This window comes from Falco rusticolus, chromosome 3, assembly GCF_015220075.1.
Source record: "Falco rusticolus isolate bFalRus1 chromosome 3, bFalRus1.pri, whole genome shotgun sequence".
Lineage (NCBI taxonomy): Eukaryota > Metazoa > Chordata > Aves > Falconiformes > Falconidae > Falco > Falco rusticolus.
This window is the reverse complement of record NC_051189.1, coordinates 65,596,141-65,623,533: the sequence shown is the minus strand read 5'-3', so window position 1 is coordinate 65,623,533 and position 27,393 is coordinate 65,596,141. Positions and strand designations below refer to the sequence as shown.

Genomic DNA, 27,393 nt, shown 5'->3' with positions numbered 1-27,393 from the left:
CTTTGCTTTTTGGTTCAAAGGATGGAGAGAAAGTGTGATTAGTAGGAAAGAAGAGCTGGACTGTGGGGAATGGTGGTACCAGGAGAGGCTGGAAGGGAGGGGGCTGCACAATGGACTTTCCCTTACACTGCCTGCTCTGGTATGTCCACTGCCCAGGAGGGTAGAGTGGAGATGGTTTGTATTTATCTTTTTATAGGTTATATCTTCTGTAAAAATATGATGCTTTAAGTGTGTGCCTGCTCCCAGATTATACCAGTAAAGTAAGCTTCCACAGTGCCTACAGCTTTCTGATTTGTGACTTGCAGGCGTGCTGCCCAGGTGTCCAGAGGGGAGTTGTACTGGTGTCTGGAGGGGACCTGTACTGGTTGCATCCTTTAGAGGGAGACCCAGTGATGCTCTGGTTACAGGCTGCTTTTGTAGCAGCTGTGACAAGAGACCCTGTTCTTGGGACTAGCTGACCAAGAATCCCTGACATTTGTAGTGACTGTGTCTGTTGAACAGCAAATAAATGTCTTTAAAAATTAACATTTTATATCATGCGGGGCTGGACATCCGTTTCTTAACTTCTGTTTTTCTTTCAGTGCCAGATGGAGAGAAACAAACATGAAATTCAGAAAAATAATTTTGTAATTTACATATATAAAAACAGATGAATGAAGAATAATTTTCATGTAAGGGAATTTGTCTTCATTTTGGACACTTCCTGAGTACTTTATCTTAACTTTAATTAAAGAAAATAGATGTGTGAAATGTTTTAATTGTAATAACAATAGTAAAAAAGTTGACATATGTTTCTCTTTTTCATTCTACTCTAGATTTTGTGGAACACCACTTAATCTGTAAACTACTATACACATACAGTATGACATAAAAAATTATATTTCAAGCTAGAGACGTACTTGGTCTTTTTGCTTCTTTTGCAACTGCAATTTGATAAAAGCTAGCCATGGAGGTCAAAATTCACAAGGAAAGAAAAAAAAAAAAGCACTTAATTGTCTTTTCACATATATCAGATCTTCTCCCTTCCAAGGAGAGGCCCTCCAGAAGAAGAAAATTAATAAAATATTTGCATCTTCAGTGAAAATTGTTTTAGATAACAGGAACACAATAATCAAGTCAGCTTAAGAGATTGTGGAAAGTAACCTTTATAATTTTTTTTTCTCTAAATTTTAACAAAAAGGTACTTACAATATTATTAATATATTTATATAAGCATAGTACCTTTTATTTTTTGCTAAGAGTAAATATAGGCTATTATTCAGGTAATACATCCTCTCAAGTTAAGAAGTGTTATAGAGTATAATTTTTTTATCACTTCTTCATTTGGTGGATTCTGTGTTTATTGACAATGTGGAGTGGAAACAAGTGCAACTGCAACAATGGAGACTTACAGATCTAACTAGGGAGTGACAGTGGCAAAATGGAGTCACTGAAAATGTTATAAATGTTGTATTATCCTAAAAGATGCCTAGCTTCATACACATAAATATATATAGATTTTGGTGTCCAGATAGGTTGCTGCATTGTGGAAGACGTTTTAAACAGATGTAGTGTTAAGTCCTGCTCAAGCTTGTCCAGGTAATTATTCACCTGAAGTATTACTGTCTGTCATTAGCTTTAGTTCAAATTACATTTGTTTATTCATTTAAGAATTTTAACCATTATTCAAGCTTAGTTTTGACTTCAAATCAATCATATTGTTCCAATTTTAAGCAGCTCCATAAAACTATGGTGTGTTGAGGTGCAAAAATGCTTGCTGTTGTCCTGAGAAAAATCCATAAAAAATGTAAGAGTGGGTCTTGTTTTGACAAGTCTCAGCATGAGTCATGAATACTCAGGCTTCTTACACCCTGGATTAAGAATTTTCTAGCTGTATAATTTTGATCCCGAAGTACATTGTCATAACATTTTCACAAATAATTTTTCAGACTTTAAGACATTACTTTTTACAACTAGCCACAGAATTATGACCTCTAGTATATAGGAACTGTCTTATCTTTCAACTTTGTATTTCCTGAATAATAGATAAAATTTGAACTGTGGTGTCAGAAAAATGGAGACATTCTGGTGATCTTGGATACATGGCGTGGAAGGATTCTGCTTGCTTCTGCTGATGAAACCTAAAGATCCCTGCTTCCTCAGTTATCATAGTATTCAAGCATATTGCTAGAGATTCATTAGTAATGAAAACTTTACTCTGAGGTGGATTTTGATAGCAATTTAGACTTTCTGTGATGCAACTGCACTGAGACCTCAAGCTTGGTGTTTCTTAGCATGTGAAAGTAAAAAGCACATGATGTTTTTCATATTTCAAAAGCAAAAACATCCTGTGAGAAAGGCACATGGTGTGCAGCAATTGAATAAAACCATGTCACACTGTAGGCGCTGATTCCGGTGTTATTTGAGGTGGACAGTGCAGCTCTCCTTACTATTGTTCTCCAGCTTTGTGGAAGTAAGGTTGCTTTCTTATTCCTAGCTAACATCTTTCCTTTTTTTTTTTTTATTGCATCATGACAGCTATGATGACAATTTAAGTGTTGCTCTGTGGTTCAGACAAATTTTAACTGTTCAATGACGTTCACAGGTTAGAAGTCATAATAATTTCTAGGTTTTGGTTTTTTTTTTTTTTTTCTGAACTACTTCTTCAATGTTTTGCTTGCAGTACTCCTAAAGTTGTTTCTGAGTTTTTCTATAATTTCAATTTTCAATTATGTTAATTCTGAAGCTGAATTTCTGTGTGTGCTTTAGCCAACATGGAAGGAAATCATGTGGATTCAACTGTAAAATTTACTGAGAAGGTGAAACTGGAATGCATATATCCAAAAAAAAGCTGTAATAATTCAGACATCCTGGATGAAACTTAATGTAACTCATAAAGAAAATCTAGCTGTCTTGCATCCAATCTATGGCATACATATCGAAGGCAAATACAATGGAAGACTTTATTTTGAGAATGCTTCAGGGAGGACAGATCCTTATCCTTCATCAAGAGCTCTTTGGAGTGTGTTGGTCTTTACCTTTGTTCTGTTGTACCTTACCCAGATGGAGCTTGGGAAAAGGTATTAGAAATTATTCAGCCAGGTAAGTAAATCTCTCATTGTTTTTCAGATTTCTGATACAGGCAAACCAGAAATCCGTGCCAATTTAGGGAGTGTCTGGCACTGTAATTTATCTTTTCAATTATATAGCATGCAAAAAATCATTTATTTGGGGAAAGGAACTAGCATGACAGAAAAGAATTACATTACTTTGATTAAAGGTCATTTTAAGAGAAAGTAAATGGAGGAGACAGAACTCGCAGCAGCAATGTATTACATAGCAGACTTCATATACTAATGGTCATTGCCATGGTGGTATTTCCATTGGGCCAAGGTTCTCAGCATTTCAGCAAGCTATAGGATCTCTCCAGAGGATGAAATTGCAAATATCCATGAAATTACATGGATGAACCTTGTAACTACACATGAAAGGTACCATATTTTTGTTGTTGTGTTACATGGTGAGGGCATTCCTGGTCTGAAAATAGGATTGGGATTTTTTTTGGAAGCTCTTCTGTGCTTGCTTTTTTCAGGAACAAAATAACCATTTAGCAATGGTGTGGAAAAAAAAGCAAGGGAAGGAGGGAAGTTTAACTCGAGAAAAAAAAGACCTTTTCTTTAAAAGGAGACTTTTTGAAAGAAGGAAAAGGGAAGAAGGGGAGAAAAAGTTCCAGCTATGCCCAGGTACTTTCTGTGTAGCTGTCTATGTACTTTCCAAAGTGTCCGAAATTAACTGACCACTCAACTGATATGGTTTCTTTTCCAGCACTATCAGTAAGAGGAGAAAAAGCCCTTTTCTAGTAATTTTCCATGTGTGCCTGTTCAGCATCAGTTAACTGACAACTCTGATGCAAATTACCAGGCTTCTCTGACAGGGGAGAAGATCATTATGTAATATGATAGAACAGCCTTCAAAAGATAACTAGTTTTGCTTACTGGTTTGTTGATTTGATATTGTGAATGTAGAAAGAATCTCCCATTTTCCAGAGTGAAAATAGACGCCATTCAATATTTTATTGTATTTCTCAGTTAGGAAAGAATGAGTTGAAAGGAAAATTTAGTTCCTAGCATTTGAAAGACCAGAAGACAAAAATAACAGTTCTTTTCCTAGCATGATCCTTCTGAGTCTTCATTTCGGTCTTATTTTATCTACACACTGCAATTTCAACGTTATAATGAAACAGTGAGCCTGACTCTTGTAGGAGATATCTAAACTTCAAAAATTCAAGGTAGATTGCTCCTGCCTGCACCACTGAAGGTTTTTGAAACTATTTTAGCCAGCACATTTGTTGATGGCACTGATGAAACAGAATCCCAATCTGTCTTCCAGTACCTGCTAGCTTTTTGTCAGTAAACATTGCCACTCATCAAATCAGAAATTAAGCCACACACAAATTATTGCCTTGACTTTGAAAAAAATAATTCTGCCTCTCCGGATTATTTGGTTCAATAAGATAGTTTAGAATTTAAATTATTTTCTGCTGTGTCCCACGGTGGCATGGCCATACAATTCACAGTCATTCACATGTAGAGGTGGTGTCCTGCTAGTGAAAGCCGAACAGGGTCCCCCAGGGTAGGCTTGCAGCCCAAGTCAGAGTTCCTCTGCTGTCTCTGAATGCTTGTTTCACTTTGGTGTCTGTCTTGATTACTTAAGGAATCACGTTACTGAAGTAGTATCTCCCTAGTTTGTTTTCCTCTGGCAGTCTATTTAGTGCACAGTATCGTTGCAAATGTAGGCATTAGAAATATACATTTTGATTGCATTGAGGTAAGCCAAGATCTGGAAATTCAGGTTGCTGTTTACAAAAAGGAACAGGCAAACCAGATCTCTTAGTTGGTTCAGTCCAACCTGAGTTCTGGCAGTGCTGAGCCCTTATTCAAAGTGGGTTCACTTTCCGTAAAATACTAAAAGTCAGATGCAGTAGAGATCTGCAAGCTCATGTAGTCCTTTTCCTGGCCAAGGCAGTACTGATCTCAGCTATTTGTTCTGAGTGTATTGGCCTTATGTTAATCTGAAGTGATGCAAGAAACAAGGCAATCACTTTCCCGTGGGATGTTACCCTCCAGTCAGATACTTTCATTAGGCAATCCACTCAGAGGTTTCAGCACACTGTAAAGCACGTAAAAAGTGGATCAGTTATCAGAGTTATGGTTTTTTTAAATGGTTTTGTGGGATTCAGTATTTTCAGTGGGTAGGATTTCTCTCTTGGTTTGAGCACACTAAAACAGAAACCAAAATCAACAGCAACCCCCCAATTTTTCAAGTATATCAATTTAGTCTTACCACAGAGAGACATAATAATGTTGGATAGAAATTAATCCTTTTCCATTTAAAAAATCAAGATTTCTGAGAAAATCCTGTTCAGCTCCCAATAGATGTGTATAAACACAGTCTTTATAAACACTGATCTGAAAAGAATTAGACGTATCACCAGTGAAGATAAAACATTACAAATTCAATCTACACTGCAAATTATACATTATTAAAACCAGAGTTTTGAGAAGGTATTTATTTGTGTAGTAGTTATAGTAGAACTGTTAAGTCAGGCTTTATCTTACTTTACTAGCACCTTCATCAGTAGTAAATATTTTAAACTGGATGACAGCTTGCTTAGATTAAATAAATAGTAAACTTCAAATTCACTTCCATGCAGCTGGTATTTTAGCTTGGTGCTGGCACTAGATATATAATTTTTCTTCTTTGTCTTCCAACCTGTAGAATTAAGAAACCGGTGTCCAGCTTTAAAGTTTTTTTATTCTGCACCAGGGAAAGAGTATTGAGAAAGCTGAGTGTTAGTCTCATAATTTCACTGTACATAGATCTTGTTCTATAGGATTAATATACACAAATGGTTAAAGTCCTGGAATACAAAGTGTTTCTTAAGGAATCTGCTATTCATTGGGATAAAGAAATCTGGCCAACATACTAGAAAGATCATTTTATAAAAAAAATTTTTTTTTTCAAATTTCACTCTTTTCTTTGGTTAGGATTTATAATTTATTGACTCCAAATAGACATTACTTTTTTAAAACATTAATTTGCCTACAGTACCCAGACAAATAGCTGACTTACTGCAATATCCATTTTTTCTGTTTATAACACTTAACCAGAAAACATTTATTAGAATAATTCTTTTATTTTTAGCTAACTGCATATTCAACATGAAAATTCAGCTTGCTCTAGTAAAGTGGCACAGATGAAGTTAAGTTGATATTATTAAGATTTTTGTGTCTATAAAAACTAAAACCTTGCTTATAATTTAATTTGTGCCACCAGGGCACTGAAAATCGTCAAGATTTATTTATTCTGACCTGTTACTGTGGGACCCAGAGACATTTCTGCACCAACTTAAGCGGGTAAGTAATGCCATTGAGGAATCTGCAGCACATGCCTCAATGAAAGCTGGCAACAGAGCATAAATACAGAATATATGATTGACTTTCAGAATTTCTATTGAAAGAAAATAGCAGAAATAAATGAAAATAACGCCATACAGCATTATACTCATGATGGAGGTTCTTAACTAGATTGAAGTACAAGCTGAAATGTTCTTCACACAGCAATCATATCTGCTGGCAGTTAGATAAATTTGCATAAAGTATCTTGGATTAACTTTTGCTAGCTTGTGAAAGAATGGATGTTTCTGCACTCAAACTGTTCCAAGTTGGTGTAGTGCTTCATTCCTGGTAATCAACAGAGGTCATGAGTCTAATTCTGCTTTCCCATGTGCTTTGTATAATTTTTATAATTATGAATACAAAGTGAATACAATTGGTATGATTCTTATTTCATTTGCATAGTTCGAAGCCTCAAGTGCTGATGCTTAATGAGTAAATATTTCAAATAGTGTCTAACAGTGACAGTTGTGTCACTAGACCCAGGAACTCAAGTGTTAACAAAACCCTGGTGCTACAAGATCAAGCAGTTGAAGAAGTTTGGGGATCATGACTTGCTTTTTTACACAAAAAACACAGAAAAAGAAGAAAGAAGTCAAGTATTTGAAAAGCATTAAGCATGGGTGGGTTTTTTTTTCAGCATTTCGACAGCATCCCTATTTATTTCCCTTTAGAGTAAAGGTGTCTATAAATCAAAACTCCACTGTGGTTATACTCTTTCATATGTGATTAAAGATGCTGTTGAGTGAGTAAAAGATCACATCAGGTTTGCAATGTACGAGGTGGCAAAATAATACTGGATAAACTTTATTTAGGACTTCACTTAGTCTCTGGTCACAGAACAGCAGTTCACTCCACCATGGTCTGAGTGGGGTGAAGGCAATTCTGTTTCAATCAGGGACAAAATTAAAAATAAAATTAAAAAAAAAAAAAAAGATTGATTGTGGGTAAGCAATGGCTGAGCTGTGATAAGGACCTGAGACCTCAGGAGACAGAGGAGGTTATAGCTCTCATTACAGAGGTCTTTTCTTGACGTGTTACCTTCATTGCATCCCTGGCAAATGGAAGACCCTAGAAATGATGATAAATCACCACTTATTTAATTTTTTTTATGTGCTTATTGTAATTATTTTATTCCTTTTGCCTTAAAATTTGGCTAAAGATTTCCTGTGACTGACATCTTTGAAACAGATGAGAAATAACTCTTGCAGACTGCACAGCGTTATCGGTGCTTTCTTCATTGGCAGTCACTGAAACATACTGACAGAAAAGCAGTAATACTAGGGATATTATATTGGAAACTTCACATGGTATGTAGCTACAGGATATTCCTACAAGTGGGTGCAGTGCTGAAATTTGTACCATGATTGCAGAGAACCTGAGACTGTGTTCCACCACTGTTACACATTGGCTAAGAACAGCCTGGTTGTCCCACAGGAAGATACTTGCCAGCTGGGGGAATCTGTTGCTTCTTGTTTCCTATAGTGTGAACATATATCCAACAGTTTTCAGAACTGAGTTCAAGGGATTTTTTTCTCTTAGTGTTCCCACATTCTATGACTCACACATACTCCTGCACTAAGCAAATAAAATTCATACTTTCAGAGAAAACTCCTCATACATTTTTTGGTAATGTTTAAAGGTTATTTAGGAATCGTCTAGTTTTATTTCACCTTTCTTAATGAACAGTTTAAGGATGATCTGTAGTTTCTTATATACAGTGCTTAGAGATGAATGTCTGAAGACTGAGAGTGCAGTATGAAATCTGAGGAGCAGAGAGTGAAGTCACTACTAATAGAAGAAGCATTAGAGTTGGAGATGCCACGCGGGAATTGTTGATGGTTAAAAAGGTGTTATTTCATACATTTGCTGTTAGGAAGAGAAAGCAATTGAAGCTGCATGTGTTGTAATTTACTTTCAAGTGAAAGAGCACTGAGAGAGCAGTGTGCTCAGTCAGTCCATTGGGCAGGTACGTACAGAGTTGCGCATACAACTGTCATCCCAGGTGGCTGCTCAAAACACAGCACTCAGCCGCACTGTTTTGCCGGTTGCCAACCACGTACCTAACAGCAGCAAAGCAGCCGCAGGAATTCTGCAATCTTTCTTTCTTTTCTTACAAACTTTTCCAAAGAAGTGTATACAGGGAAAGGATATGTTTCCAGTCTCTAGCACTCTGGAATGGATATTTGGGATGACTTTACAAAGGAATTGGAAGAGGCACTGGCAAAATTCCTTTTTTCTTCATACTGTATCCTTTGTCTTTTTCTGTCCAGATCTTTGTTTACCTATGGCCACTTGAGACACGGATCCATTTGTTTACTTGATCCTTTTCCAGACCTGTCTTCATTCCTTTGGTTCTTCTCTTTTCAGTTAAATCTGTCAGTACAACAGTTATTCAACCTTGAAGGGATTTTTTTTGAAGTTTGGATGAAGTATCAATCCACAGAAAGAGTTTAAGGAATTATTCTGGCCTCTTTATCATTTACTCAGACGGAAATTAAGGTCTGGTCCTGTCATCCTGTCATGCATATCTGCCTTTAAGTTCTTGGCCTGTTATTTTTCAGCCATTCTTGACTCCATGGAGCATTATAATGGGCATATATCAACATGAAATGTTAAAAGAAGATCAACAGACAATGACTTGGTTAAAAATTTGATTCCCATTAATATCTGTATATCAAGATCTTAAGATTTCTACAAATCTGAATGTGTATTTCTGTCTTGTTTCCAACCTGGCAAAATAAATTTTTGATAATTGACACTTAAAATATCTTCCAGGTCCCACACTTTGTAGAACGTAATGGGTTTAATTTAGGCTTCCTATACAGACACTACATAAAATGTTTTTTTCTCTTGTACTCTCCTATCTGTGATGATGCACTATATACCATTACTACTTGGTTACATCATCTTTGTATTGTCATTGCCAAAAATGATAATCTTGCCCTTTTCTGTCTTTCCCTTATGAAAGTATGAGGCATTTCTTTGTCGGCTGCAGCTCAGTGCAATACTTTTCACATTACCAGACCCCTGTAATGAAGCCTCCTACGCAACTACAAACTACTTGCTGATTCATTCTGCCTTGAGACATACTGGTAAGTAAATCTGTCTGCATGTGCTTCACACATCCTCCCAAACCACCTTATTAATAGTCAGTTCTTTAGGCTGAATTGCATTAAGGTGTAGCAATCCCTGATTTAAGGGTTTCTAAGTTTCCATTGAAATGTATTATCAGAATATTGGTTATTTTAAATGTAACACAATCAGAGATGATTGAATGTAGGCAAAAACTTAGAAGCAAAGTAAATCAACTTCTAAAAGCTTGGTGATGCAGAACTCAAGCAGTTAAACTTGGATCAACAATCTTAAAATATGACAAATTTACAATGCCAATTTAAATTAAAATATAAAATAATCTTAATTAGAGAGATCAGAAACTGATATTATTACTCTCATACACTATGTCTTTGCTACACATTTAGATAGAAAGTCAAAAGCCTTCAGCAGTGAAGAATTATGTGATGTAGAAACTGTTTAAATGAAAACTGGCCTTTATGGCAGAGCAGTGTTGCATGTTTATCTACATAAAGAATGACTATAGTTAAAATTACCTGGAATTCTTTTGTTCTGTGTTTATTTGCCTTTCAAAACTGTTGAATTGTAACATGAGCTTCTGTATATTTTGAAACTTATCATTATTTCCTCAGGAGTTTTATTTCAGGTAGGTGTTAAAATAGTACTAGTTTGACTGAAAATTTCCCATGCTATGCTCTGAATAGAATGGGAAATATTCTTTTGATGTTTGTAGTGACTTTTACATCCATAATGTGAATTATGCAGAGTTGCATAATTGCTTAATTGTTTTGGATTTTTTTCTTTCTTTCTTTTTTTTTTTTTTTAATTCATGACTACATTTGTGTTTCTGTCAGTCAATGATGATGGACCATTTGCTCAGGGGATACATTTTGCTAGCAACTCTGAATAAGAGTGGAATTTCATTAATAGCGCATTTAAATGCCAGATATACCATGAAGTACTCCCATATTTTAAATAGAGTGATCAACCTCTTCTCTAACAGCAGAGACAGAGCTTTTCTATTCTTAGCTAGCGTGATGATATCCATGCCACTCAGCACTTACTTCTATATTAATGTTCTTCTGCCTGCCAAAAGCAGCACGTTGCATAGATTTTTTTCAAGTCCCTATTCACCTGAAATAGCTGGCTTTCTATTTATCTCTGTCTCAGTTTAGAATGTGATTCATAGGTCTACAGTGAAAGATTATCAGCACATGGAAGCAAAAACTAATCCTGTGGGATCTTCATTCTTGGGCTCTTAGACTGAGCTCCCCAGAGCAAGAACTATCTCTGTATCTTACACAGTGTCAACCACACTGTCAGCACCTAATTAGAAAACAAGAGGATGGAGGAAGTGAAGCTGCCTTTTTCACACCTCTGTTGTGATTATCGACCTGCTAAATGCTGCTTTTCTTACTTTTTATATTCTGTGGTGAACTAAGTATTGCATACCCCTTCAGTAAAAAAGGCTAGGGAAAGAACCAAACCAGCCCTGTTGGGAGTAGAGCAGCTATCTCCTCTTCCTTTCTGAAGGAAAATTTTAGATCAAAAGGAATTATAGAATTGTGGAAAAGCCAGGCTGGAAGAGACATTCCAAATCATCTCATCCATCTCTGTGTTTTAAGGCAGCGTGTGTGTATCTGTATCATCCCTAACTGATTCCTATGTTGAAAATGCATGCATAATATTTTTGTGTAGTCATTTTAGCACTTAACCAGCTGTACAAGGAGATTTTTTCACCCTGCATCATATTTAACCTAGATATCTCTTTTTTAATACTGAGTTTATTCACTGTAGTCCTTCCCGCCTCATGCTGGCAGCCTTCAGTCATCCCTCAGTACTACTAAACAAACAGTTCTTTAAACTTTTCTTCTTAGTTCATGATTCTAATTTTCATCATTCTTGTTCTCATCAGAATTTTGTCCAGTTTGTTTATAACCTTATTAAAATAAGATACATAAAATGAAACGCATGTTCCGTCTTACCATTGCTAAATGAAGCAGAATAATACCACTTTTGTCTTCTATATGACTCTCTGTTAACATTCATGAGAAAATCTGTCTTTGGGAAACAATATGATGATATTTTTATTTTCATTTGTCTGACAATCAGAGCATCCAAATCCTTTTATTTAGCACTGGGGATTTCTTGGGTTCCCCCCCCACCCCTTCCCCGGCCTTTTCTTCATCTTGCTCCTTACCATTTTGAATGTTCAGTTGTTACTAAGAATAATGATGCTGTTATGTACTCTGGGTTACTTTGTTTGCATCAGAATATGCTATGTTAAGGAAAAAAATTGTAACGTTCAGTACCCATGAGGACTGCTGTGTTTTTCCCAAAGTAAGATGAAATTAGAAGGGTTGTTTTACATGTTCGCTATAAACATTGTTTGATGAACATGCATTGAGTGTCAGGGGGATATGATAGCTATTAACTGACTTGCTGTTGTGTGATAATTTGGAGATAACTCTCACTTCTCATTTGTTCATCTGCTGACCCAGCCTGCTGTCTGGGGAGATTTGCTGCTTGCCAGGGTAAACTCTAGGATGCTGCAGAGAGGTTTGCCCAGTCCTCCCATTCCTAATCCCTGCTGCTTTTCCACACATACACCAAAAAGGAGTCCAGGAGAGACCTGGAATACATCAGGTGTGACTATATGGTGCTGGGCGTGGTGGTCAAGGACATGGGTGGCTTAGGTGGTGTCTCTTTGATCCTGCTGAAGAAAGGAAAAGCCCTGGGAAGAGGGGGCAGGTACCGTCAGGACCCAGTTGCATGGCTGCTGTCAACAACAAGGTGTTACCTTTTATCACCATGGACCTTTTTTGATGATCAAAGACTGCTAGGAAGAGACAGGATCCACCTGAGCAAGGGGGAAAAAGCATCCTTGCCAGCAGGCTGGTGAGGGGAGCTTTAACAGGAAAGTGAGATGACAGCCCACCAGTGAGGAAGCGGACTGGGCTGTCAAGCAAATGGTGTGGGATTATGTGGGCAGGAAACACCTTGAAAACAATGAATCAGGGCACAAGGGTGACCATTCCAAGTATGTCCACACAAACAAGGAAATGCTGAGGGAACACATCATGGGGAATATACCTTTCCTGGGAAACAAGTACTTAGATCTCTGTGTTCAGTTGCAGGGCTACAAGCTCATTGGGACCACAGAGACACGGTGGAATGGCTCACATGACTGGAATGCTGCAGTGGCTGATACAGGATCTTTCAGAAGGACAAGCTGGAACAGTAGAGAAGGAGAGTTGCTCTTTATGTGAAAGAACAGTGGGAATGTGAGGTCTGCCTAGGGATGGATGATGAGCCAGCTGAGAACTCATGGATCAGGACTTGCAGGCAGATCAGCATAGGTGATGTTGTGGTATGTGTCTGCTGCTGACTGCTTGATCAGCGTGATCAGGCCTGATACAGATGAAGCCTCCATCAGACAACTGGAACAAGCTTCACATTCTGCGGTCCTCATGGGAGAGTTCAACCACTTGGTACCTGTAGAGTAGAAACACAGCAGGGCACAAACAATCTGGTAGGTTTCTGGCATGCGTTGATGGTAACTACCTCACTCAGGTGATTAAGCAGCTGAAGAGAGGAGGCACTCCGCTCAGCTTCAGACTTACAGAGAAGGAAGAACATGTTGGGTTTGTAAAGATCGGGGCAACCCTGATTGCAGTAGAGTTCATGGTCCCAAGAGAAAGGGATAAAGGCAAAAAAAGTAGGATCACAGCCCTGGGCTTCAGAAGAGCAGACTTTGACCCATTCAGAGATCTTGGAAGAATCCCAAGAGTGATGGAGAAAAGATTTTCAAGGAAAACCTACTTCATCGGTCCACCCAGACAAGTAGGAAATCAAGCAAAAATGTCAGACGGTCTGTACAGATGAACAAGAAGCTCCTGACCAAACTAAAACATAAAACAGAAGCATAGACGTGGTGGAAGCAGGGGCAATTGACCTGGAAGGAACCTTAAAACACTGTGCAGGCATGAATGGGTGCAGTTGGGAAAGCCAAAACTGACTTGGAGTGGAATCTAGTGGGTTAAAAAACATTTTTTGGGGGCATGTAGTCCCTGACTTCTATAACCCAAATATATTTTGTCATCTCAGCTACTCCTTCTTAATTCTATGCCACTGCAGCCACCACTGGGAAATTCAGCTTAACTAAAGTATTGTATCATCTCTAGTATCAACCATAATTTCTGTGACATCCAGTAGTTAAATCCAAATTCAAGAGTTTTGTAAGTTTGGTTTTTGTTTCTCAAAGTGTAAATGTGATTGATAAAGTTTTGAGATAATGGACTTTAGAAATCATTACACAATACAATTGCAGTGGAAACTGGAAAGCACACAGTGACAGCTTCAAAATTAAGGAGATAGTATTAATTTATCCAGGATAGACTGAATATTATTTTATTTGGGGAAATACATGTTAGGTTATGAAATGAACAGAGGTAGGTAAAAACAGAGGGTAAAAGGAATTACAGATTCAGACCGTTAAAATTCCAAATACTTTAAAGGAAATCACTAAGAGGTGATTAATATTTTAAGTTCTGAAATTTTCCCATCTGCAGAACCTCTTTCTGCTGCTTATATTTGTAATGATGAACCTTTCTTTCAGCTGTCCCGTCAGACAGGAATATAATTTATAACTTAATAAGGACAAAAATAAATGGAAAAGAAAGAACCAGTAAAAAATACTGATGATATATTGATTTCTTCCATTTTCTTACCTGGTACCAAGCTGCACAACAGGCTTATTTTGAAACAAACTGTATTTTCCCTTCCTTTTCAATATATTCTCAGTCCATAAAACAATCCATTAAAAGCAATAACTAGGATCTGAGATGCAGGGCAGCAGTTCCCCACAGTGCATCCTCATGCTGCACTCCTGGGCATTAAAATACTTTCAGGGCTGGGCAGCTTGGATGAGTACCCTGTCCATTGCTTTGGCACCCTTGGCTTTCCCTCCTGAGGAACATCGGTTCAAATAGTTGTCCTTAAGAGCCAGTTTGATTTTTCACACTCTTTCCCTTCCCCTCTCCCCTGACTTTTTTCTTCTGTGTGGCTTAAAGCATGATATCATCTGCTCTGCCTGAAGTCTGACCCTCAGGAGCCTCACGGAAGATATGAGCAGGCAGGCACAAACACACACACATGCCTGCGTGCTGTGACATACAGTTGCCAATATAGCATATACCTTCATCCACTGTAAGACAATATAGGTCATTAACAGTAAGTGAAGGTTGAGCACAACAATATCCTGTGTCACTCCTGTCTGCTCATTGAACTCTTATTGCTGGTAAATTCCCTTCATCATGAACTGATGAAATTCCCGGAGAGAATAAAATCTGAAATTCTGACCCATCTTATCTTCAAGACTCTCCTACAGATGAATCCTGGTGTAGTGCATTATATGCTTTTACCAGATGATTTCTTCCCCAACAACCAAATCCTCCTTGCTGGAAGTTTATGAATGTTTATACCTGAAGAGAGGATGATTTTCTCACCCTGTTAGCACTGTACTTTATCTCTCCCTCTCTTTGGCTTCTTTATTTTTTCTTTATTTTCCCTTTCCTTGCACTCTAGGTAAGTAAAGTTCAGATTAAAAGAGTAAAATAACAACAGAGAGTAGTGGAATATATGTAAACAAACTGGAATTGGCAGGTGAATTACAATTGTGTACTAAGTGTTTATAAGATCATGCAGAATTAATAATTGGTATAGAAAGATTCAACTAATTGTCACCATATAATTTAATATATATTTAAAGGGATGTTTTAAGGATATAGGAGTATAAATACTTTCATTTTAACTTTTAGGATCCAAATAGTTGCTATTAGAAAAAGAACATTCCTTTCAAACACAGCACTACTGCTGATTTCTGAGTCTGATTGTAGAATTGGTATCAGTAGCTCATTAGAAATTAAGATCTTTGCTGTTTGATAGCTATACATCTATGTTTCTCTATTTCATCCAAAAAAGGGCAAAAAAATTTTTATAGTAACTCGATAAATTTATGTGCTATGTACTAATATAATTGGAAGACGTCAATTTAGGAGCTAAGTATAATTCCATATTTAGCCTATTCAGGAAATGTGATGTGTTTTCTCAACTGAAAGTTGATTTCCTTGGTGAAAACAAGAGCCCTGGAGAAAGTTCATCTTCATAAAATTTTAAACCTCCTTTTCATCTGCAATTTGATTTGTCACTTTTATTTATTATTTATATTATATAATAATACTTATTATTATATTATATCTTATCCTATAATGAATAATATTTAACATAAGGAGAAGAATATTGTGATGCAGAGCTTCAGCAAACTTAGTGGAACCTGGGAACTTGTCTCTGCTGTAGAACAAAGTAATCTTTGCAGTTTTGACAAATCTGCCAAGGTCATTAGTTATTTCTGATGGAGAGCATTACTTCCTAAGGGTAGCTACTTTGAAGGTAGCTCCGTTAACATCAATTTGAGCAGTATGAGTTTGTCCTGACCTTGTATCTGGGAGCACATGGTAAAGGTCTGTGTGCTGGGATGGGTGAGGATAGGGTGTGACTCCCCATGTTTGGTGCTTGGCAGTGTGTGCACTTTCCTGCAGCAGCTGATGTGACTCTCTTTGTATAAAACCTGCTCAGGTAGTGTTTAACCTCTGCTAAGCCTTAAGCCTGAACAGAGATGCAGAAACATGCCAAGCCAGAACAGTGTTTCAATGCATCTTATTTTACTGTGCTGAATTTTACCTTTCTGAAGTTGCAGAACTGACTGTGGTTTTCTTTGCATACGGTTTTAAACCGGGAGGAATGCAGGAGGTTTACGTGTAGTTCAGAGTGAAACTCTGGGGCCTCGTATGAAATAAATCTGGGACTAGTGAAATTTGCAGCAAACGGTAATTAAAATATCATAGGTACTGATTTTAAAAATGAACATAATAGCTGAAAACAAGTACAGGTATCTAAGCAACTTTCCTCTGAGGAAAAAAACCCCAACTCATCCCATCAAAGGTCAAAAGAACAAAACAAAACAAAACAACAACAACAAAAATGGGTAGGACAGGAACCCAAAAGTAGAAAATCTGAAAAACCCTAGCCAAAAGAATGGGGACAAAACTTTTACATAACATTTGACTTTTAATTTCTAGTAGCAAGGGTAGAGGGGAAAAAAAAATTACACATTTTTATTTTTCCTCCAAAAAGAATATCTTAACTTCAACAGTTTCCCTGCTGCAGAAATTGGGTTTGATCTTTTAAATCATGGAAAGCTGGTTTACACTCTGTTATACCTCTATATTTCTGAGATTTACTTTCCAAGAAGAATATTGAAAGATTATGTTTTTTAAAAAATATGAAGGCTTATATTTTTTCTCTTTTAAATATCTAATAGCAAATAGAAATATGTATAGCTGCAAAATATGATGAGATAACATCGTACCAAAAGAGATGCTGGGAAGATATCACACACAGAGCACTTTACTAAGCAGAGGCAAATGTACCTACCGTGAGTGCTGTCACCTGCTCTAACCTTCTGTCCAGGAGGCAAGATGACACAGCCATGACAGGGGCAGCAGACAGCAGTGGCAGTGGCTGGATTGAGCAGCGGGCAGGGAAAGTCTACTCACAATGATAATTTTTTTTTAGCATTTCTGAAATATTCACACATGGTTTGTCACCTTGAGTTGTGCATGTGCAGGGGTGACAGTATGTGGGTGTGCTTTTTTCCCATAGAATTATTTCTCAGAGCAGGAGGTTCTCATCCCACGTGTACCAAGCTGAAAGCAAAGCAACTCTGTTCAGAAAGGTGCTAAATAAAGTTGAACAGAGGAGAGGGAGGATGAAACAACTATGCTGATGCCAGTATGAAAATAAAATGGGACAATGGCTTAAAACAAAAGCCTGAAACACTTTAGTGTACTTGGAAGATTTAATTAGAACTATGTAGGCCTAAGCCTCCACTGCTTGTGCTTTACATAATCAAGTTGTACAAGGTATCATACTGTCAGATAAAATACACATGCAAAGGAAAAAAATAAAATGTGTTGTGATGTCTGTGTTTGAAATTGGTTGTGACAGAATGAACAGTGGTCAAGAATCTCAAAACTTTCTAGTTTAATGTGGCTGTTCGTACATAGTTCTCAATACTAAAATATTGTTTATTATTTGTATACCAGCAAATTATATAAATATATCAAAATTTGTACCTGGAAATTCTCCACTGAAGTTGCAAGGCAACCTCAGCTTTATAATTGTATATAACTGTACCTATTATAGTATATTACACTATGTTGTAATATTATATATTACCAGAAACTGGGATCTAGTGTTTGGCAAATATAACATACAAAGTTAACTAAAATTATAAGACAGAAGGGATTTCATGATTTTGGTGGAAAACTTTATATCTCTTTGTTCACAGTTCACCATATGTGCAACGTACTTTTTTCTAGCAAATATACAGCAGAGCTGCAGGGAAGAAGGCTAGTTGTTATACCATCCTGGCTGGCTGCCCTTTGGGTCATGCGGCAATCATCTGGAAGGTGGGAGGTAGCATCATCATACACATGATTTCCCTAATAAACACATTTAGGTGGAAGAAACATCTGGAGTTCAGGGTAGCATTGGCATGAAATGAATAGGACAGCAAGGATGGGCCCAGGAGCAAACGGGGAGACTTCAAGGCTCCTTAAGGAGAATGTGGGTAGCAGCTGGGCTTGCTCATAGCAGAAGACAGCAAAGACTGCAATGAAGAAGACAAGACTTCTCAGGGAAGAATATGTGGTTTATTGCAAAGCAGGCAGTTGCTGGTCTGAAAAGAGGCACAGATGGAAAGGATCTGACCTCTAAGAATATGACGTACAAGATGGAGAACTGGTTTCAATCACCTTTTCATTTACCCCTCTTCGCTAGCAGATCTGAATCTGAAACTGTGGATCTGAATCTGACATGAAGAAAAAAATTACTCATTCTAGTGTAGTGACTTTTGAGGGACTGCATTTCAAGACATATTTTGCAAGTGTATAGTCCCACCATAGTAGTCATTTAGTCTAATTCGAATACCACTTAGACTTCCATAAGTAAATTCTTGCTGGAACTAGCACAGTATCTTAAATGATTATCCAGCCTTGTCAGCCATCTTCAGTAATAGAAATTTAGCTGTCTTTGGCAAGCTGTCCAAGAAGTTAATTAGCTTCACTTTGTTGTACCTTCTGTTTAGTAAATTTATCTCTTTCCTGTCCTTGTCTGTCATTAACTTTCTGTCTCCTTGATTGCAGTCTGCATAGATCTTCAAGTTCTTCATTAATTTTTTTTTAGGCAAACTCACTAGACACAGTTCCTTTTGTCTTTCAGCATTTTAATGTTTTAATCATACTTCTGGTCTCCAAAGGCAGAGAGAATGTAGTTTTTCTGTGCTGTGCTCCATTGATAAAAAATCGGAGACTAGACTTTTTCATTTAGCATTTCATAGAGACTGCACAAGTCTCAGAGATCACAGACTTCCACAGTGAAGTCTCTATCCTGTCAACATGAATGGAATCACTTTTTCCTAGATTTAGGGTAGTATACTTGCCCACATGAAAGCCTACTACTTTGCACCCGGCTTAGGAGGTGAGCTAGGCCACCCTGTGCTAATGATTTCTGCAGTATCTATGATTTTGACAACCCTGGCACTACCATTATCCAAAGCAATGAAGTTTACCAGCATTTTTTTCCCTAGAGTTTTGATAAAGATTTTATATCAAGGAGAATCTAAATCTAGCTCAGTCTAAGGGCATATTCAATTCCACCTAGAGTGCTACTGCAACAGTCGTCTCCTATGAATCTGGGTACAGCCTCATTTTAAAACCTTTTTTTATAAACAGATTTTGGTGCATTTAATGACTAATTTTTGCTATGTAATTTTGGTTTTCTGTCTCTGCTTCCAGTTGTTGCCATAGATAGAGGCAAACACATTAAAAATATATATTAGTGACTTTTTTCTTGACTTAAAGACATCTAATAAAAAAATTAACTAATCGAAGAACTTTAAATACTAGGCTTTTTACAGTGTAGAAAGAGCAATCTGATCATTAATCTTTTTCAACATTAAAGTCTTCCAAAAAATGACAGTGCTAGTCTAATTTATGAGAGATAGGCATTACAAAGCTGACTTTAGAAACCAAGTTGCTATTGAATCCTCTGAATATCAGAAACATTGACAATCTTTCTACTGATAATTCCCCCCCGCCCCCCACCCTCAATTTTTAAGCAGTGAATTCTATTGCTAAAACCAACAACACAGAGCTGGGGGATTTCAGTCAAAACTATTTAAGATACAGTATTTTCTATGGTTTATACATGTTGGAAGTCTTAAATTTGCCTGGAAGTCTCCTTTCATGCCACAGCCTGACTATCACACAGGTTTTTCCCAAGTAGAGAATATGAATGGATAATAATTTTTTTATTTAAGTGGCAAGGTCTGTGAATGGGAGAACTGTAGTTCATAAGATGGAATGTCTTTTAACATCACTTACTAATGCATGTCCTGAGGGTCACATCAAACCATTTTCTTATTATAATTAGTGTGAAAGCAGAACAAGACTATCACAAATTTAATTAGACAGGCCCTACAATTTATGCTGTTGAATATGTCCTGAAACTGTTAATAAAAGGACCACGTACTCAAAATGTATAGAAATAGCCTTCTTGCAATGTCATTGCAGACTCACAGTTCCATAAAGATTGTTTTGTCTAAACACGCACAAAAATATGGTCTGGTCATAGATAGGTATAAATGATATTTTTCAGTATTTTAAATGATTCAAATACCTTTCTGCTGTAAGTCAATTTCATTAATATTTGCTATACAGAAATTATTGATACTAAACTTACCTTGAATTAATTATAAGCAAGTTTTTATTCTTTGTGTTTTTCAACAAATGCTTTTGAGACACAAAGTAATCCTGTGTTTACCAAGCCTGGAGGAAACATTGCTTTTACTTGCCCTTATAAAATTGGACATTCAGTGCAGCAAATGATATGGGATAGGATTAAAGCAGATCAGGTAGATATCATTGCTCTGTGCAGCTCCTCAGGAAAGCAACACTTTGGTTCAGTTTTCAAGGAGTATACACTGCTGGGTTGCTCTGATCAGGCAAACTCCATGATTGTCATTCAAAATGTTACAGCTTCTGACATTGCAATGTACCACTGCGTAGCTACTGGAAGAAGCAAAACCTATGTGATGAGTTTTTACTGTGGCTAATAAGTAAAAGAGAAAGTTGTAGACATTTTCACAGTAAGAGCTTCTGAGACATTAGCACTGTTACCATATGAAATAACTCTTCAGTAACATGTGAAGATTTATTTGAACACCACATTCTGATTAGCAGCATGTAAAAGACAGCAAAGTTAACAAATAATCTTGTTTCCACAAAAAGAAGCTGGTTTTAAACTGGTCTGGTCTTGTTATAAGACTTTAGACCTGCTTGTGAGAAACTGGTTTGATGTTAGGAAGCAGACCCTTTGAAAGAGGGGAGAGGTCCCAAGTTTGCAGGTAGAGGTGGGCAGGAGGGGAATTTCCCATTAGCACAGTGCACTGCAGGGTCCTGAGGGCGAGAACTAGCCTTCAATGAAGGCCAAGAGCTGAAAATGTAAAAATTTGTAAGCTGGCCTCTACCTTATTTATGTAAGGAGGTTTTTTATGGGGAGCTGAGGGGCTGCCTAGGTTGTGCTGTGATTATCATCGCAGTTTGATTAGAATGGCAGCTTAGGTCCCCACACATAGACACTTAAAATTTCTCAAATTGTGAGCTGAATCCCACCTTTACTTCTGTTTCCTGTTATGATTGAAAAAAAGAAAAGACTCAGTTTTGGTTCTTCTCTATAGAATGTATTTTGAAGAGATGGTTCTCGTACCACCCTTGTCCTTTTGTCGCAGCATTCAGTCCAGCTTCTGTTGTACTGCTTTTGTTCCTGGTGTGGGAAAATTACTTGGTGGAGTGGGGGGAATTAGAGAAAACTGGGACCTAATAGAAATGTAGTATTCCAGAAAGCTTTTTAGGATAAAATACAACTATGGCTTTCAGAATGATTGACATGCACGGAATGTACTTTACCACGGCTCCCTAAGCAACACCCCCTGCCATCTCAGCACCTGCTGGTAGGAGTAACAGAGGGTGGAGCGGAGTGGAGACCCCACAGCCAGGCTCTGTAGAGCTCCCTGCAGGAATGGGGACCTGGTGGGCTGATAAGCTGCATAGCACTTGTCAGATAAAGAATATATGAGATGTCCACTGCTGAGCCAACCATTGTAGCAAAGTGACCCTCCTCAGATGAAATCATCTCACTGCAATACTGATGCACAACTCCATCCCAAAGTTACCTGCCTCCAAGGTACTACTACACCTCACCAGATATTTGATACCAATCACTAACAAAAATAGGTATGACTAGAGTCACTTAAGCTCCATCTAAATTTAAAGAAAATGAATGTGTTCTGGTGAATTAAATCTAAAGAGGGGAAATTGTCTAAACTCCTGAAATACCACACATTGATTTAGTGTCACAAGGTTAGGTCAAGCTGACCCACCCTCTAAAGCTCTAAGTTCTGGCTGACAAGCTGATAAGGTGTCACGACCCCCATACATGCACAGAAACTTAGTTGAAAGTAGGACAAAGATAATTGTGGCAGTGGGAGATCACAACCCCCAACTCAGATAGCGCCCCCGAAAGAGGGCACCCCCCCCGGTTGGGGAGCATGTGTAGCTAGTGAAAAACTTCAGCAGTGCTGTCTAAGGATGTGTGCTAATTTACATTGGAAGCCAGAAACTTGTAACCTCTCCTGTGTATGATAAATGTGCAGTGTACTATAAAGCATAAAAAGTGGACAACTGAGGGGAGAAGTTAGGGAAGACTCCATCGTAACTCCTGGGATCAGTGGAGGGGCTGAACCTGCCTTCTCCCCCACAGGGACGCCTGTTGGGTGAGAACTTTATTCTATGACTAATCCACGCTAGCTGTTACTAAGTGTATTGTAAGCTTGCTTTGCAATCAGTGTATTACCACTGGCAATCTTTGAACCTTACTCTGTCACAAACCTGTATTTTGTATAATAAAAGTGTTCAGCTGATGTTCCTTTTATATAAGTCTCAGGAGATTTGAGTAGTTGTGATAAGGGATGTGACTCAGTGACGCTGTCAGCAGGGGTCCCTGGATCGGTCAGTGGAATCGCCCTCTGACACAGTGGGCTGTCAAAACGCAGGTAGCGGACAGGCTGGTCAGACACGGGGGTCTCGCCTTTCTTGGGAAACTGACAGGCTGGTCAAATATAAAGGGTTCAAAGAACCCCCCCTTCTTAATGTGACACCTGGTAATATATGAGTGTTAGTAGACATCCCTTTGACAGTACTAAGAGCTGCAGCATGGGGTATAAAAACATCAGAGTATGCTTAATCTGTTATATGGTTAATTAAGAAGTGGCAAATGTGCTCAGGGAAAAAAGTGCTGATCTGCTTTGCTCTGAATACTTGCCACAAAAGTCCATCAAATTGAGCAGAACGTGAGAAGAGATACCAGGACCAAATTTCTCTTACTTCTGACAATTTTAAACATTCAAATTTTAAAATGTTGACTATATTCATATAATCATGTGTATCCAAATTGTAGAGCAAAAATTTTTTCTGTTTACTCCAAGTGAGTTGCAAAAAATACAACTTTAAGAATTACCAGTCCTACCTATACAAACTATCTTTTCTCCAAAAAATTTTAATTTTCATGCTTCTTTTGCTCTTGAAACAAATACTATTTACATTTTTTTGTTCTAACAATGCCGGTATAGTTATACTTGTTTATTGGAGGAAGAAAAGGTATAAAACCATTGAAGAAGCTGAAGTGCAGTATGATTCAGAAAACACCCCATTATCTCACTTTTAATTCCTCACTCCGTGTTATGAAGCAAATTTGATTTATTTTTCATTAATACCAAAGGAAGCAAAGTGTCAAGGGTTTCCAATTTTTTCTCTGATGTTTGGAACTGTTTCATAACATGCAATATTTCCAGTCAGATATGGAGAATCACTAAGGGGAAAGATGCACCAGGCCATGCATCAGCTCCCACTGCACCCTGTGCCATAGCCAGGAAGGTCTCTCACAAACTTACGAGTGACTTACTGTGCTTGATGCAACAGCTGTGGCTCAAAAACCAAGTGGTGACAGAAACTTGCTGTGCTCTTGCTCTTCTTTGTTTGTTCTGTCAGTTCAGTCACATCATTTTCTTTGGCTTAGCATTACAGCGATGCCACACTGTAGCTTGGATTTGATACCAAACTCCTCCAATGTTTTTAGCCTGTTGGCGTGATTCTGCATGGGTACTGCAAATCTTCTCACCTTGCCCAGTTTCAGAGATGTTTTGAAATACTGAGTCTAGGAGCTGGGAGGATAGCTGCATTGTAAACAGTAATAAGGAAAACACTGTTTAGATTCAGGGAGAGTAAGAAGAAAGATAAGAATCTTTGTGGGTTTGGGCTTTTGTTGTTTTACTTATTTTTTTTTGAGAAACTGTTGGTAAGAGGACCCCACAAATTTTTGAAAAGGAGGAATCTTGAGTGAAAGGAGGTAGAAATAAAGCACAGTGTTATTTGCAGAACTGGTAATAGCTCCAAAACTGCTGAAAGAAGCAGATTTCCTCGTAAAATTACATTCACCTTTAGACAAGAAGCAAACCAGCATGGAATTCCTATGAAGAAAAAAGAGAGAGAGGAGGGAATGGGTTTTCAAGTGTGGGGAAAGCCTGTGTTATTCTTGCAGTTGTATCAGTAAAAGAGCAGGCTGCATTTGGCACTTTCAAACATTAATGAAAATAAAACCATGAGATTATTCATTATCACAATGTCCATTCTATCCCACAAAATATTGTGATTGTTGCTTTTTAGTAACAGGAATTTCCATGTGAAGTGGGAGTTCTGCAAATCTTTTATGTCCTCAAAACCTGGAACACATAAAGCAACATGTGTAAAGTAATGTAGCCTTTGTTGGAAAATACAGAAAAAGGTGGCTGAATATTACATAATAATATAATGTGTTCAAGAAACTTGATTAATTTCTGATGTGTTGTTCACCATATTGCTCCTAAAAATTCTCCTAGTATGGAGATCGGTCATGTCACCAGATTCCACATCTGAACTAATTTCAGATTTTTACTTACCATGCTTTTTCCTTTTATTAGATTTCTGTTTCTGAAGGAAGCAAGCAGAATTAAAATCCATGAATTGTTTTGGATTGGGAAAAAAGGGGAGATGTCATATGAAAGAACTTAATTAGTAGGGTTGAAAAATAAATGGTTAGTCCACCTGAAGACCTAACCATTTTTAGAAAGATACATTAAGTTTTTTCTTGCCTTAACAGAAAGTGAGATAGCAAGGTCTCTTACACAAGGCCAAACAGAAACATTTTGTGCTGCTGTTTGCTCTCACTAGAATTGAAAACAACAAGTTGGTGGTTGTATTTAAATGTATACTTAGGGGTCAGAATTACATTATGATTTGTACTAGCCCTTTCACCAGCTTTGTTGCCCTCCTCTGGGTGCATTCAAGGACTGTAATGTCCTCCTTCAGCTGCGTGCCCAGAGCTGCAGGCAGTACTGCAGGTGAGGCCGCACCAGCGCTGAGCACAGGGCCATGATCCCCTCCTGTGCCCGGCTGGCTCTGCTGTGTGTGATGCCCCCAGGGTGCGGGTTGCCCCCTCGGCTGCTAGGGCACTGCTGGGGCCTATTAAGGCTGCTGCCAACCAGCACCCCCCACCTCTGTCTGCAGGGCTGCTCTCCAGCCACTCTTCTCCCAGTTTATACTTGTGCCCAGCATTACTCCATCCCAAGTACAGAATCCAGCATTTGCTCCCTTCATCCACTGTCACAGCACAAACAAGCTGCAACAAGGCTTCTACCAGCAGTCAGATCCTACTGTCTGCACTGTTTCTCCTTCTTCCAGAGGCCAGACCACACCACTCCTTCTCTGCTACATCCAGGTTCTTCCTTCTTCAAACTCCTCCTCCATCCAACCTCCTCCCAGACTCCTCAGGGCTATTTAACCAGTCAGCAGGGATGAGCTACAGCTGCACATCATCCATGTCAATCAACCCACTGCCGCTGAAGCAAGGCCACAGCTGCATGTTATCAATGTCAATCAACCTACTGCCTTCATTCCTCTGTAATCCACTAGGCAGGTGATTTTATCGTAGAAGGATATGAAGTTAGACAGGACTTTCCCTTTGTGAACCCATGCTGCTTGTGCCTTTAAGTCTTTCAGTAGCCCCCAGTAAGATCTTCATGGCACCCAGATGAAAAGCAGGGCACTACTTGTCCAGTCATTGAGGGTTATACAGTCCTGAGCTGGGAGGAGACAGCAATACTTCTGTGCCATTAAAAACAGAAGAAAACGTTGTGGTAGGGGGTGAGAAGAAGCAGGGCTGGAGTGAAATTGTATCTTCCTTCTTCCTTCTTGAATTCATCCAGTATGAACACAAGATATCAGACCATGTTTGTGGGTCTCTACTCAACAAATCACCTTTCTCTGGGCATGGATGCATTCATGCTGGATTTTTGCCTTTCAGTTGTAGGCAAAACTATTTCAGTGATGTCTAGTTAGCATACTATACGTGCCAGTCTAGCAAGGCATGTGACAAACTGCATGAAAATCTTTAAAGTGCAGTTCAGATCTCTTGTTAAAACAAACAACTGTCTGGTCCATCAGTGCTTCCACCTCAAAACCAAAGTCAGTGCACTGGAGGTTGGAAACCTTTCTGCAAAAAAAAATCACAGTCTTGCAGAGAAAAAGCCAAGGTTATGAAGATGGGGAAGGTAGGAACACATTGCCTAATACTTAACAATCAGAAATTGTACTGATGCTGAAAATACACTTAATAGCCTCCCATTAGCATATTGCCTTTTATGAGAATACAAGAACTAAAGGAGGCACATGACAAGCCTCTGACACGTTTCTGCAAAATCTTGAATGTTACGTTATAAAGTCAGTAATTATAAAAAGTTTTGTATAGTTAAAGGAAACAAATGCCTCAGGATGGCATTGCTCACTTCAAATGAGAAAAGGCAAAAGGGCTTTGAGTTGTTGTCAGTTCTAAAAAAGAAATCTATTTTTGTCATCCAAATTTAACTGACAGCTGATAATCTCAGCCTTCAAACTCATTAACTCATAGATGATTATCTTGACCTGATAAAACTAAAGGTGAAACTTCAGGAAAAGAAAAATGAGGTCTGGAGTGTTTAGACTGAAGGGTGGGGACGCTGCTGAATTCTGGAATTCTGTCCAGATGCACCCATCACCATGATGATAGTTAAATACGAGATTCTTGCTTTTTTTTTTTTTCGTTGTTGCTTAGAGGATGTTTTCTCCTTATTTCTGTGAGTACTTACTGGCACAGGTAATTATTTCTGTGGTATGTAACTAGATACTTGGAAAAAAAGACATTATAATTTCTCCTGAATTTGGACATAGCTATAAGCACCACTCTGCCATTTTAAGTACACAGCAGTTTAAAACATGCTGGAAGTAGAGTGATTTCATATGCAGTTGTAATGCAAAAGGCATCAGTTCTTGTTATCAGGGAGCCTTCTCTATTATGTTACACACTTTCAGCAGCATAAACTTCCGAACTTTCTTTCTTTTTTCTTTCCAATAAAATAAGATTGGGATTCAATCAGAAGATTCTTTTTTTAATGAGTATTTTTTGTTAACCTTTCCCACGAGCACATTAATACTAAAGAGGTGTGCCTGAGCAAGTCTCATCTGGTATTCAGGAGAGCAAGATAAGAAGCTGTGAACCTTTTTGATCCAGGAGAAGAAAAGCCATCTGGTGATGGCCTGGCAGCTGGGTAGCTGGGATTACTGTCCTTCGTGTT

General features: G+C 38.1%; 1 protein-coding gene across 1 annotated transcript in view; it reads left to right on the top strand.

Annotated features, from left to right (window-relative positions):
* Positions 1 to 2,569: 2,569 nt before the first annotated feature.
* Positions 2,570 to 27,393, top strand: part of CD226 (CD226 molecule) — a 29,060-nt gene continuing 4,236 nt past the window's right edge. The window contains 4 exon segments of the mRNA XM_037380011.1: positions 2,570 to 2,822; positions 2,824 to 2,956; positions 2,959 to 3,081; positions 20,390 to 20,728. Coding sequence (XP_037235908.1) covers positions 2,754 to 2,822; positions 2,824 to 2,956; positions 2,959 to 3,081; positions 20,390 to 20,728 — 664 coding nt within the window. The 5' untranslated portion in view covers positions 2,570 to 2,753.